The sequence below is a fragment of the Vespa velutina genome, chromosome 15 (assembly GCF_912470025.1).
Source record: "Vespa velutina chromosome 15, iVesVel2.1, whole genome shotgun sequence".
Lineage (NCBI taxonomy): Eukaryota > Metazoa > Arthropoda > Insecta > Hymenoptera > Vespidae > Vespa > Vespa velutina.
In genome coordinates, this window is record NC_062202.1 from 5,064,997 (window position 1) to 5,078,937 (window position 13,941).

General features: G+C 35.6%; 2 protein-coding genes across 3 annotated transcripts in view; one reads left to right on the top strand and one right to left on the bottom strand.

Annotated features, from left to right (window-relative positions):
* LOC124954605 (circadian locomoter output cycles protein kaput-like) overlaps window positions 1–8,514 on the bottom strand; it is a 32,459-nt gene extending 23,945 nt beyond the window's left edge. Inside the window, exons 1-2 of one of the 2 annotated variants that reach the window (XM_047507781.1) lie at window positions 8,225–8,514; window positions 128–218 (exon numbers count right to left, since the gene is read on the bottom strand). In XM_047507781.1, coding sequence (XP_047363737.1) covers window positions 128–204 — 77 coding nt within the window. In that variant the 5' untranslated portion in view covers window positions 205–218; window positions 8,225–8,514. Of the gene's footprint in view, window positions 1–127; window positions 219–8,224 lie in introns of those variants that run through there. The other variant, XM_047507775.1, reaches the window with a different exon arrangement.
* Window positions 8,515–10,246: 1,732 nt separating this feature from the next.
* On the top strand, window positions 10,247–13,795 carry LOC124954375 (heat shock protein 83-like). The gene is made up of 3 exons (XM_047507237.1): window positions 10,247–10,699; window positions 10,947–11,065; window positions 11,169–13,795. The coding sequence occupies exons 1-3, from the start codon at window positions 10,550–10,552 to the stop codon at window positions 13,069–13,071; spliced, it is 2,172 nt and encodes a 723-aa protein (XP_047363193.1). The 5' UTR covers window positions 10,247–10,549; the 3' UTR covers window positions 13,072–13,795.
* The last annotated feature ends 146 nt before the right edge of the window (window positions 13,796–13,941 follow it).

The window sequence follows — 13,941 nt, forward strand, 5'->3', positions numbered from 1 at the left end:
GCAAGTATTTGTCGAACCACGTAAAGTTTCGCAACAGTATCTTCCTTTTACTTGACCCATTAATGATAAGCAAGGAGACAAAAAAGAAAAAACAAAGAAAAGTTGGAAAAAGAACAATCTAACTTACCCGTAGGTAATCGAACTTTCAGGCACTGTCCCCGTGGAGGATGTGCCAGCATCGTCCTCGTCCACGTCATCCTTCATCTTTCAAAACGTTCCTGTAAAATCAACAAAATTGCTTCAATTCTTTATCTTACAACTACTATTTTCGAGATACCGAGATCCCTCAGACGTAAAAGAAAAAGAAAAAGAATATTCACTATTTAAATAAACAGCAGGGAAGAAGGAAGAAATTTCTGTGCCACGTGCTTCTTTTACGTTCGAGTTTTGGTAGAAGAGTGAATCAAGAGCTCGTTTCTTTCAACCTAGATACTTAAGAAGATTGAAAAATAATTGTCGGCTGATGTTTGTTTATAAATATCTCCCCTTTCTCTCTCTCTCTCGCTCTCGCTCTCTCTCATTCTCTCCGACTAGGATAATCTGGTCTTTGTTGATAGATACGTATGCGTGTCTATGTATGTGCGTAGGAAAATGAAGTTGATAATTTCGAATACACACGTGCGGGCACACATGTACACAGGTCGAATTATAAATTTGATGATACAAAAATAGAAATCGCTAACAATGTTCTTCGCTCGTTAAAACATCAAATCGTTAAGCGAGCCTTTTACGAAATCGTTGAAATCTAAAATATTTACATTCTTTCCACATTATCATTACAGTTATTTACTATTTTCTTTAGAATTATAAGTAGCGGGATCAAGAAATAATGTTATCTCGATTATATCGAGCGAACGGATTCTGGATAAATGTGAAAAATTAATATTTTTAAACAATGAAAAAAAAAAAAAAAAAAATAGTAAATAATAATGATTTTTATGGCTTTATGGGTAAAAAAAAAAAAAAAAAAAACAAAAACAAAGGAAGTGAAAACGGCGATTCGTAGGATGATTAATAGAATTGTTTTGCGCAGCTTGAATTGTTAGGCTCTGGCAACCGGAGATCGCTTTGCAACGATTGCTTGACAAATTGCCATCCGAAACTCCGACGAGATTTACTCACCTACGTTTGCACGCTTTTCTTGCATAGGATCGCAAAAAATATTGTCCATTCACCGATTTTCGTAATAAGAAAACGATCCGTTCCCCTTGTTAGGATTTATTTTATTGAGGATTGGGGAGGAGGGAAGAGAAATACGCTTGACCAAATTCAACGAACGATCTTGGAACAATGGAATTTCTTGGGCCTTTTAAAGGATTACAACCCATTTACACGCAAGTACACAAATACGCACACAAGCATGAACGCACGAATGAACGAACGTACTGGGGACGTACGAATAAAAACAAATACATGTATCTATAGAGGTATATCTGGATGTAGAAAGTGGCGTATCAGGTAGATACCATGACGATATGAATAGTAGGGTCATCGACATCGTTTTATTATCAGTCAGATTCCGCTGCATACGCATTATATGTGACAAAGTCGATAAGATGCGCGATGCACTCGTTTCCAAGAGCAAGCTACCCGCTAGCAACCAACTGGCCGTTGGTCTATCAAATTGCTACTTGGATTACGACGCGACCCATCTTGATTCCACTACTATTCTTTTTCTGTTTTTTTTTTTTTTTTTTTTTTTTTTTTTTTTTTTTTTTTTCTCTCTCGAAGAAAAAATCTCGCATTTCCAAGCGTAAAGAAGACGACGTCATTGCTAGTGATAGAACTCGGTCCAATTATTCGAAAGAGAAAAAAGAGAGAGGGAGAGAAAAAGAGTAAATCAATTTAAGTAATTCGTACGCGTACGTAGACATTATAAAATTTCCATTCGTACGTATTCATCAAGGGACAACTATCGCTCGACATCTAACGGAACAAAGGATGAGAAAAGTCGAAAGAAGGTACAAAAGGATAGTTCTCGAATTGAAAAGACGTATGAAAAGACTACGTTTCTTTTTCTTCTTCCAACCCTTCTCTCATTCTTTTATTTTTCTTTTTCTTTTTTCTCTTATTTTTTCTAAACCCATGGAAATAATACGGAATTTGGATACGCCGTTGGCATGTTATATCGCGGAACTGAGGAAGAAAGAAATAGAGAAAGGAATGTTCTCTATCCTGATGCAAAGTTGAAAAATATGCAGCTTCGAGGCAGACCATGTATCGAACGCGACTGGAAGAAACAAAGAACCCCGAAGAGACGACGTACGGTGTATGCTTCTTCGTTTCCCGTTCATCGAGCACAAACTCTGCTCGTACTGTCTCTGTCTCGTAGGGTTGTCTAGACTTTAGAGACACGCTTTGTTTAACGGGTTCCACTAATTCTCTCTCTCTCTCTCTCTCTCCAACTTTTCCTCCTTCGTTACCTTAACAGGAGTTAAGAATTATAACTCGAGCGTAAAACTGGCGTCGATTTAAACAAAGTCTATACAAATTTTTGCCTAGCTATCAATCTTACGAATGTTTATTTAATCCTTTTAGTACCTTAGAGCCGACTGAAAAATGCCTTGAGCAGATATATCGGCTTTTCATTTTTAACATAATTTGAAGACATATAATGACAATTTATTTCACTTACGGAAAATAATTTTTTTCTTTCTTTCACATAGCAGTACATACATTTCATAAAAAAAAAAAAAGGAAGAAAAAAACCAAACGTGAAAATATCTTCATCATTAAGAAAAATATGTTAACTTTAATAGGTACCTCAAAATCGTACGTTTTTCAAAGTATTATTGTATTGTGATATCCAAGATATTTATAAGATATTATAAGGGTTAAATATTTATACATATGCATACACACACACACACACACGCACACACACATTAATATTTTGAACTCGATATTTTTTTTTCAATGTTATCGGCATGTTGTCAGCGCGTTTAGCGTATGAAGCAAAAAAAATAATTATTTGTTGTCTATGTCGATAAAACGATACTATATTAGTAAATAAAAATAATCGACAGGAAAATATGTCACAACAGCAATTGATAGTTTCTGTAACGTCAGAAGTGACACAAATTTTATAGCAAATATGTATTGTCACCGTCAACGTGATATATGAGTTAAAATAATCAAAGTAATTGGTTTTCATACAACAACTTGTAAAAAACAATTGCCATGCTACATATTTCAGTTCTTTTTTTACGTTGAAACAGGATGACTGACTTTCAATTCTCAACTCGTTAAAATACACGACTGCTTGAATTGTAAATAATGTACTTTGTAGCTAAATCAAAATCGTACAAATTTTTCTTGTTAAACTTTGTTGTAATTTCAATCAGTCGCGAGATATTTGCTCGGACGACTATAAATGGATCCCTTCTCTCTCTCTCTCTCTCTCTCTCTCTCTCTCTCTGTGTGTGTGTGTGTGGTGTATGTATGTACACATTTATATATCATGCAATCATAACCTCTGAAAGAAAAAAAGGCAAATCTTTTGTCTATAAATACCTACAATAAATATGATTTTGACATTAAATATGATTTATTCTTTGACATCTCCTATTTTCGTCTGGGTTGCGTCTGACGTTGGAAGAATAAGTCGTAGAAATCGAAAAAAGGTGGTGAGAATCCACGCGCGACCACCCGTCATCCGCGTTAAGCATCGCGTATCGAATGGTCTCTCATCCTTTTACTCTCTCGCGTGTGCGTACACGCGCCTGAATACTTTCCGTCGATTCACAAAAAAAAAAAAAAAAAAAAGAAAAGAAAAAAAAAAGAAAAAAAAAAGAAAAAAAAGAAAGATAGGAAAAACCGTCCAAACGAGAGTCCGGTTTATTTGTCTCAAATGATGACGAAAAGAAATCGTTCATTTGCATAAAACCGTACAGTATTAGTATTTACTAAAGAACAGAACATTTTCATTTCATTTCATTTACAATTACTCCGCTTGTTTAACTAGTTAATAATAACTAGAGTAAAAAAAGAAAAAAAGAAAAAGAAAAAAGAGAAAAAGGGAAAAAAGGGATGAAAGAAGATACAGATATACGTTTATCACGCAAAATAGTATGAAAATACTAAGAAGATTAGTCTGTTGGCGAGGCAGGACGTAGGTACACGTGGCTTTTTCGTGAAACAGTATACCGAAGGCGATATAGCTCTATTTCATCTCGAAGAATGAAAGAATCTCTTTGGCCTCGATGAGCAGCCATTAGATTAATCGTCCTTTATACGAGTTCCGACCGGCAAATCTTAGAGAGTTCGATGCCACCCATGGATCATAAGAGATCCTTTTTTATTCTTTCCTTATCGGAAGGAAATAATCCTTACTTATTCGTTTTTTATCAAAACGTTCTTGACATTTAAAATATTATAAAAAAAAAAAAAAATGCGCACTTAAGAAACACAACTGACTTGTAAGACACGAATAGAAAGAAAAAAACGTAACGTTTGATTTGCATCTGCATGAGTCATGATTTAGTCCAAGTTCTACAAAATCAGACGTACGACTACGATTATTACTATAATCCTCACATATAAACAACATATGATAAATATTGGCATAAATGCCAATCAAAAATGATATTCTCTTAAAATCTATATATTTTCATCTTCCAACTAAGTCGCTTGAATCCTATTTTTTTTGCTAATCAAATTGTATTTCTGCGGATAGATGACAATAAAAAAATCTGCGAAGTCATTCATTACTTACATATTTATGAAATGCATTCGTTAACTTTCCACGATATTATTCCATACGATTCGATACGATAAGTCGAAATATGGAATTTTTTCAATGTCCAATTACAATTGCATTCTTAGTATTGTCAATATCTTTCTACGTACAACCGCGAATAACAAAAACACGATATTAAATAGCAAAGATATCTTCGCACGATGACATAGAAAAAAAAATCATATGCAAATGCTCGTCGAAAATAAATCAAGGATCAAGCACCGCTGTTTTTCCATTTCTGATAAAATTATGTGTGTGCAATTTACAAATTTAATTCATGCTCATATAGTTCTGATGTTAACAGCTGTTACGAAGACGTTACGAAAACAATGAAAAGATAATATAAAAGAAGGAAAAAAGATGAGAGAGAGAGAGAGAGAGAGAGAGAGAGAGAGAGAGAGAGAGAGAGAAGAAAAGAAAAATCCCTAGAAAGAGAAACGCTGAAGAACCACTCGAACGTAGTAATATCGCTCGTCAACTGCGTAGTTAACTCTTCCTCGATAAATGAACACTTTTCTCTGGCATTCTCGATAAGATAAGAATGGATTCCCTTATAAAATCGGCAGATCAAAATCTTTTCTCTACGATCGCATACAAATAGCATCCCTTTATGCAAAGTTAAAAGAGCTCAAACGGAGACTAATCTTAAGCGAGGACCGTGAGCTACCCCTTTACCTCACCTCTCAGTGAGAACCAAAAGTTCTTCCCGACCGACTCGCTCCACCTGTCGCAGGTGCGCATTTGCAAATCCAAGAAAGAAAGGAGAATTAGAAGAAAAAAAAAGAAAAAAAAAGAAAAAAGAAAAAAAAAAAAGAAAAGACTTTGAACTTGAACGTGCTTTCGGAGGTTTTAACTTTGCGTCTCGCAACTTAACTTGGATGTGTCGTATTTCTTAAATAATCTCTCGTCAAATCTCCTCTTCGGATAAACGGAATCTTTCGGAGATATTGCGAGTAACTTCAATTGCAAGCGCATAAGTCGTGTCAATTATCCATATGATGAATTTTTGTCCGTGATATTTTTAAGTCGGTAAAAACGGGAACTAGCGTACCAATCACGGTAAGTCACAAATATCTAAACGAATGAACGAGAGCGAGTGAGCGAGCAAAAGCTTTAAAAATTATTATGGTAAAAAGAAAATTGACGAAGCATTCTATTAATATTCGTTTTCAATTGTAAACCCTGAAAATAACGGAGAGGTTTATCTGTTTATCGAAATAAACAGGTTGAAGAGAAGAAAAAGAATGAACACGCAAGGTCCGCGTTCGACCTTTGATCGCGTTTCAAAGTCTCGAAATTCAATGACGATTAGTATATTTATTATCCAGACGAGAGCAACTCGTGCTTACTTTTTTCTTTTCTTTCTTTTTTTTTTTCTTTCTTTCTTTTTTTTTTTTTTTTCTCTCCTTTTTTCTTTATTTCTTTTCGGTATCTACGTAAAATGTGATGTCCGATCACCTTTTTAACGCAACGATTATGTCTTTTTTTCTCCACGTCGAAGAAAATAACAAAATTAGAAAGCGCAATGCAATTTATATAACTTTTTAAGGTCGCTTCTTTTTAAGATCATACGTAACGTTTTACCGATATCTAAGGTTATTGAAAAATGAAAAAAATTAAAAGAAGAAAAAAAAAAATGAAAAAAAACAAAAAGAGAGAAAAGATACGGATCACTGCTCCATGCAATATTGTAGAGAGTCACGAATCTAATCTTACGGAGAACTTCGATCGGCTGTATTATTTAATCCTTAGTAGCGATAACGATGAATATAGTTTCTCGAGTACAAGGTCAACGCGTTTTAATATTTTTAAAAAGCGTGGATTATGAGACATACATTACATTATGAGACATTTTATATATGCGTTACAATTGAGAGAGAAAGAGAGCGTACCTTTTACAAATTCATTCGTTATCGATAATAGTAACAACATCATTTTAACATAACACACGCTGCAATGAGTATGCACTATTGGAATCGAAAAAGACATATTCCAAAAATAAACAATGTTCATCTTGGTCCGATAAAAGAGAGATATTTTTAAAGCTTTGGAGAAAGCAACGAGAGGGAGAAAAAGTCAGACAGTCAGATAGACAGAGAGAGAGAGAGAGAGAGAGAGAGAGAGAGAGAGAGAGGGACTCCAAATATGTCTCACATGGTGACCTCTATCGACGAGAGAAAGAACGGGGTCTATTTTATCGACGATACCGAGAGTCCTGGGTTAATGACCTCGACGTTAAGGAGCGCCTGACCTATATATCGTCGACCGAACTCAGAGAGAACGTTCTCACGTTTGTACGTCCCTTCTTCTTTCTCTCCTTGGTATTTTCGTATGTGTATGGCGTATACGAAACGCCATCCTCCCCGTTGATTCTCTAACTCTTTCGACCACGGATGTACGTTCTTCCTTTTTTTCTCTCTCTTTTTTTCTTCTTCATCTTCATCTTTATCTTTTTCTTTTTCTCTTGGTGTCCGTCACACGACCTTCTCGAAATATTTCAACACGATGTTGACGAATACAAAGTCTATCATCGTCATATGTAGATCATTCCGTTCGCAATGTAATAGACATTTTTCTTTTTTTCTTTCTAAGAAAAATACAACAACCGATTGTCTCTGATAAGTGACAAATTTTGATCGATTGATCGTAAAAGGCAATGATTTGACAAGATTTACTTAGGAAATTAATTTACTTATTTTTAATTCAATTAATGGACTATTGTTCTCTCGGTCTCTTTTTCAAGGCACCATTCAAGTTTACCATATGCAAGACATAAAGAAACAAATCCATGATCTTTCTCACAATATTCGTATTTTCTAGTGATTATTGATTATCAATTTCTTTCCAATGTATAAATTCATGACTTTACCTTCCCCTATCTTTATCATTACGGCAATGTGTGTGCGTGTGTGTGTGTGTGTGTGTGTGTTTTTATGTGCACGCGCGCGCGCGCGCGCGCGTGCATGTATGTGTGTATAGACACCGAGCCAGGATTTGGGTCAATAGTTTGCCAATGACTTGCTTTTCGGTGATTTAAATCCCCCGCGCATCTCTTCGAAATGCCAGCAGACGCAACAATAGTGTCCAAGTATTACGTTCGGAAAAAGAACACGAAAGACGTCAATGAACTCCGCAAACACTATTACTTCACCTTGAGACAATAACAACGAGGGGAGGAAAGTGGCACGAGGGCAATAACGTTGGGAGTCAATGCCCCGTATTATGACAACAGGGAACACACCCGAAAACTAGTGGCCACGAGATCGACGACGGTGTATATAGATTAAAACGACGGCGACGGCGACGGCGACGGCGACGGCGACGGCGACGACGACGACGACGACGACGACGAGGTAAAATAACCTAACGATCATCGATCGTCCAATAAGACACGACATTTCTTCTTTAGTAAGACGCAAAATAAGGGAAGGAGAAAATATATAGGAATACAAATATAAAGATAATAGTGCAATTGTAAATACTTACCAGCTTAACACGAGGACTGTAAAATATAATGCTTTTTCCAAAGCAATCCACCGAGTTCGAAAATTCCGCTCTTGTTGTTTTCGGCCGCGAACGGCGGCTACTTTCGTCACGATACACTACACATATTAACGCATGACGTCGCACACGTTCATCATCACCAAATCCGATCGCCGATACCCGTAAGTACGGACGGCACTCTCGTGAGACCGTAGTCAACACCAATCTAACACGAAATCACACTGGCGCTCAACGCAGCAGCGACATACTGCCGCCATGTTTCCTTTCGTCCATTCTCTTACTCCCGACGAATTTGACCGAATATGACCGATATCAGCCGAATGTCATCGACCAATTTCGAGAATCTTTCGAGATAATAACGCTATCTGGTAGCTATCGACTGTATTAAAGAAAAATATATCATTTCCCGCTTTTAACACCGGCGGGAAATAGCTTTCGTCAAATCTAATTTACCACGCGATTCAAGATTATATTAGAGCTAAGGCCATTTTATATCGAATCAATGTCAATATATAATAAAAGTAATGTTGCTTCGATTAAGTGCACACAATTATCGTTTTGCTAAAGTCAAAAATACATATTTCTTATATAATAACAAAAAGGTCTGTGTTGATCGACATATGTTTCAACGGTCTGATCTTATCGAATGGTTTCTAGGTACACACGTTCAATGTTTATACGGAAAATATGTCGAGGTTAATCGAATATATTTATTTCTCATGTACAATTATTATTTCTCCTTTTTCTCTATCCTTCTGAAAGCACTAAATAGATACGTACATAAACAATGCATAGTTATTCTTTGACAATTATTCATTCTAACCTGTTTAAAAAGTTCTACCGAATTTCATATTCTTTCGCATGTAATTACATATTTTCTTTTCTCTATTAAAAAATTAATTCTTTTGCGGATTTTGCGACATTCTTTTTACTACATTTTGCGACATTGTAAAATATTAAAAAAATAAAAGATTGAACGATCGTGTATAAATAAAAGGCGATTCAATAAAATTATTTTTATCTTAGCTAGTTGCAAAGATTGTGTAAGCTCCTAGGATTCGCATGATTTGCTAGTACACGAGTAGAGTCCATTAAACTGTGTCTATTTGTTGGCGTCATGCGCTTTTAAATTTTATATTGAAAAATTGAAAATTTATTTACATTAAATCATTTTCGTCATGTCGAAATGTTTGTTTGCGTATAATTAATAAAAAGCTCTGATTAAAGATCCTCTCTCTCTCTCTCTCTCCCCCCCGCCCCTATTATTTAACGTGTCTAAAGTCTTCTATTGTAATCGTTACTATACGAAATAAACGATTTAATAATATTCAAAGAGAAACGCGATACTATTGTGTCTCATATTTCTCTCCCATTTAAGAGATCTTATTTATATCGACGTTACCGCATAAGAAATGTATCTATGGCTATTTCCATTCTAATTATTTTTTATCGAATCCAATGAAACCAAATAAAGGATGGCTGGTTTTCATAGAAAGATCTTCTTTTTTCGAAAATAATTTGAAAAATTAACGAAACAAAAGGAAATTATTTGATAAGCAAACGGATGATAGGAAATAAAGTTGACATTAAAGTTGATATTATCGGAATGTCATCGCAACATAAATTTAATTAAATTGAAATGACGCGTTAATGCTCGAGTTACAATAATTTGATAATAATAATTTTTCTTATTTCTTTCGTCAATTTGAAATATAATCGTTTCGAAGGAGTTATATTCGCGATGCTTCTAGATACGAGTCTGTACGGTCCGTTTTCCGGTCACTATGTTTATCGATTCAACGACGATTAAAACTTGTTGATTTTCATTAACAAAAGAAGGAACAATAAATAAGTCTGACGTTAACGATAATTCATAGGATGATTTTTACGATAACTTTCAAGGCGATCCATCCTCACGATAATTAAGGTAAACTCATTTGATAGACTCAAATTCGTTCAAGAACGTTCGCGAATTCGTCGATACTTCCGCCGTGCGTCTTCTTCTAGAATCTTCATCACTCGATAAAAGCGACGCGATCCCCCCCTTTCTTAGGATTTTCTGAACGGACAGCGCTTGAGACTGTTCGTCTTCTATAAACGGAATAGTACAAAAAGGACGTAGAAAAGAATTTTCGTCTTTGGCTCTAGAAAAAGAAAAGAAAGAAAGAAAGAAAGAAAGAAAGAAAGAAAGAAAGAAAGAAAAAAAGAAAGGGAAGAAAAAGGAAAAAAGCTGCGATTAAGTGATTAAGTGAACAATAATATCTTTGACATTTTTCGTGATTTAAGAAAATTTGATTTGAGAAGAAGATGCCGGCCGACGTTGCAATGGTGGATGCCGGCGAAGTCGAAACGTTCGTTTTCCAAGCTGAAATTGCTCAGTTGATGAGCTTGATCATCAACACCTTTTATTCGAACAAAGAGATCTTTATTCGAGAATTGATTTCCAACGCATCCGACGTGAGTACCCTTCTTCCTTTTCTTCTCGCTCGCTCCGCTCGCTCCGCTCGCTCGCCCGTTTACCTTTCCCCCTCCTTTCTTTCTTCTCTCCTTTATCTCTTGCCTAGATTGCCTACATGACATAGAACGAGAGTAGGAAAGAAAGATTCTAAAAATAATGCATATTTATCATTCTCTTCTGTTATACGGAAGAAAAAATACTATTTGTTGTTTACGATCGTAAAAACTTTACGTTTTTGTCTCACAGGCTTTAGACAAAATTCGCTATGAATCTCTTACGGAACCGTCAAAACTCGACACGTGCAAAGAATTATTCATCAAGATCGTTCCTAACAAGAATGACCGTACGCTTACTATTCTCGACTCGTAAGTATTTTTCATTTAACTCCCAAAGAAAATCTGATGATGTATACAATATTTGAATTTACGTCTCCAACATATTATTCATCTGGCATTTTTCATTTTACAGTGGCTGTGGTATGACCAAAGCTGATCTTGTCAATAACTTGGGTACCATAGCAAAATCTGGTACTAAGGCCTTCATGGAAGCTCTGCAGGCCGGAGCTGACATTTCTATGATTGGTCAATTTGGTGTTGGCTTTTATTCCGCATACCTAGTTGCGGATAAAGTAACTGTTATCTCAAAACACAATGACGACGAACAATATTTATGGGAATCTTCTGCCGGTGGTTCCTTCATAGTTCGCCCTGACAATGGAGAACCCATTGGACGTGGCAGCAAAGTTATCTTGCACATAAAGGAGGATCAAACCGAATATTTGGAAGAGGTAAAGATAAGAGAGATCGTTAAGAAACACTCGCAATTCATTGGTTATCCGATAAAATTAGTCGTTGAAAAAGAAAGGGACAAAGAATTGAGCGACGACGAAGAAGACGAACCGTCGTCAAAAGAAACTGAAAATGAGGATGACAAGCCAAAAATTGAAGATGTTGGAGAGGATGAAGAAGAGGACAAAGCTAAAGGTGAAAAGAAAAAGAAGAAAAAGACGATCAAGGAAAAATATACGGAGGATGAAGAACTCAATAAGACCAAGCCAATATGGACGAGAAACCCAGACGATATAACTCAAGAGGAATACGGTGAATTTTATAAGAGCTTGACTAATGATTGGGAGGATCATTTGGCTGTAAAACATTTCTCGGTTGAAGGTCAACTTGAATTCAGAGCCCTGCTATTCATACCGCGAAGGGCGCCTTTTGATCTTTTTGAAAACAAAAAACGAAAGAACAATATTAAACTGTACGTAAGGAGAGTCTTCATTATGGACAATTGCGAGGACCTAATTCCAGAATATCTCAACTTCATCAAGGGCGTCGTCGACAGTGAGGATCTCCCGTTGAATATCTCACGTGAAATGTTACAGCAGAACAAGATACTTAAGGTTATCAGGAAGAATCTTGTAAAGAAATGTTTGGAGCTTTTTGAAGAATTATCCGAGGATAAGGAAAATTATAAGAAATGTTATGAACAGTTTAGTAAAAATTTGAAATTGGGTATTCACGAGGATAGTCAAAACAGGAAGAAACTCTCGGAATTACTGCGATACAGCACGTCTGCCTCGGGCGACGAAATGTGCTCGCTAAAGGATTATGTTGGCCGTATGAAGGAAAGCCAAAAACATATTTATTATATCACAGGCGAGAGCAAGGAACAAGTGGCCAATAGTTCTTTCGTTGAACGCGTTAAGAAACGTGGCTTTGAAGTAGTATACATGACTGAGCCCATTGATGAATACGTTGTACAACAATTGAAAGAATTTGATGGGAAACAATTGGTCTCTGTCACTAAGGAGGGCTTGGAATTACCAGAGGATGAAGAAGAAAAGAAGAAGAGAGAGGAGGACAAAGCTAAATTTGAAAATCTTTGCAAGGTAATGAAGGATATACTCGACAAGAAGGTAGAAAAAGTGGTCGTCTCAAACAGGCTCGTTGATTCGCCATGCTGCATTGTTACTTCTCAATATGGCTGGACCGCGAACATGGAAAGAATAATGAAAGCGCAAGCTCTTCGTGACACATCTACCATGGGATACATGGCTGCGAAGAAACATTTAGAAATCAATCCTGATCATCCTATAATGGAAAATCTGAGACAAAAAGCAGAGGCTGATAAATATGACAAATCGGTCAAAGACTTGGTAATGCTTCTATTTGAAACTGCCCTTCTTTCTTCAGGCTTTGCTCTTGAAGATCCACAAGTCCATGCATCGAGGATATATAGAATGATCAAATTGGGCCTTGGGTTCGATGACAATGACACACCAAACGTAGAAGAAGAAAAGATGGACACAGAAGTTCCTGCCCTCGAAGGGGATGCCGAAGAGGCTTCGAGGATGGAAGAAGTAGATTAATATATTCTATATCTCTGATGTATTAACGACATAATATATCCAAAGACTCTTTAGGATGTAGAAATAAGACTGCTGTTGCTGACTAATAATTGTATCGATAGTTCTCTTTCGTTTTCTTTTATTCTTTTTCTATTCTTTTTTTCTTTTCTACCTCGTCGAGTCAAAAGAGAGTGATATAATATGAGGTGTTGTGTCGTGGTTATCTTTCTGTTTTTTTTTTTCTTTTTTTTTTTTTTTTTTTTTTTTTTTTTTTTTTAAGTGCCTAGGCCGAGCCAATTAAAAAGAATTGTTTCCAATTCGTATTTGAGCCTGATCAATTTTACTTGATGATTCTGCCTAAAAAAAGGCTCGTTTATAAACGAAGAGAGAAAAAAAATATTCGTTATATTATATAAGCGAGCCATTTTTCTGATCTGTTCTTTTTATTTCTCTCCTCTTTCATTATTCTCTTTTTTCATTTTATCATTTTTCACTTTCGTCATTCCGCGATAAGATTATATAGATTAAATATTTAAAGCTGCGTTGTAAGGATAAAAATTTCATCTGAAATAAAGTGTCTTTAAATTTAAAAAAAACTGCCGTTACAAATTACATTGAAAATAAATTACACTTACTTTTCCTTTCTTTTTATATTCTCTTCTTTCATACCATTTCTACCTATATATTATTGTGAAATTATATTTGTCCATGTATTTGATAATTACTAATAAATTGTTCATTAGGATACGTTCTAATAATTAATTTGTAGAAGTTAATTTATAGTCTGCAGTGAATTATATTTTTATGTTCCTGGATGGAACAACACCGGTCTTCTTCTATATTGATAATTAGGGAATATATTAAGGAAGAAAATAAAAAAATATCAGATAT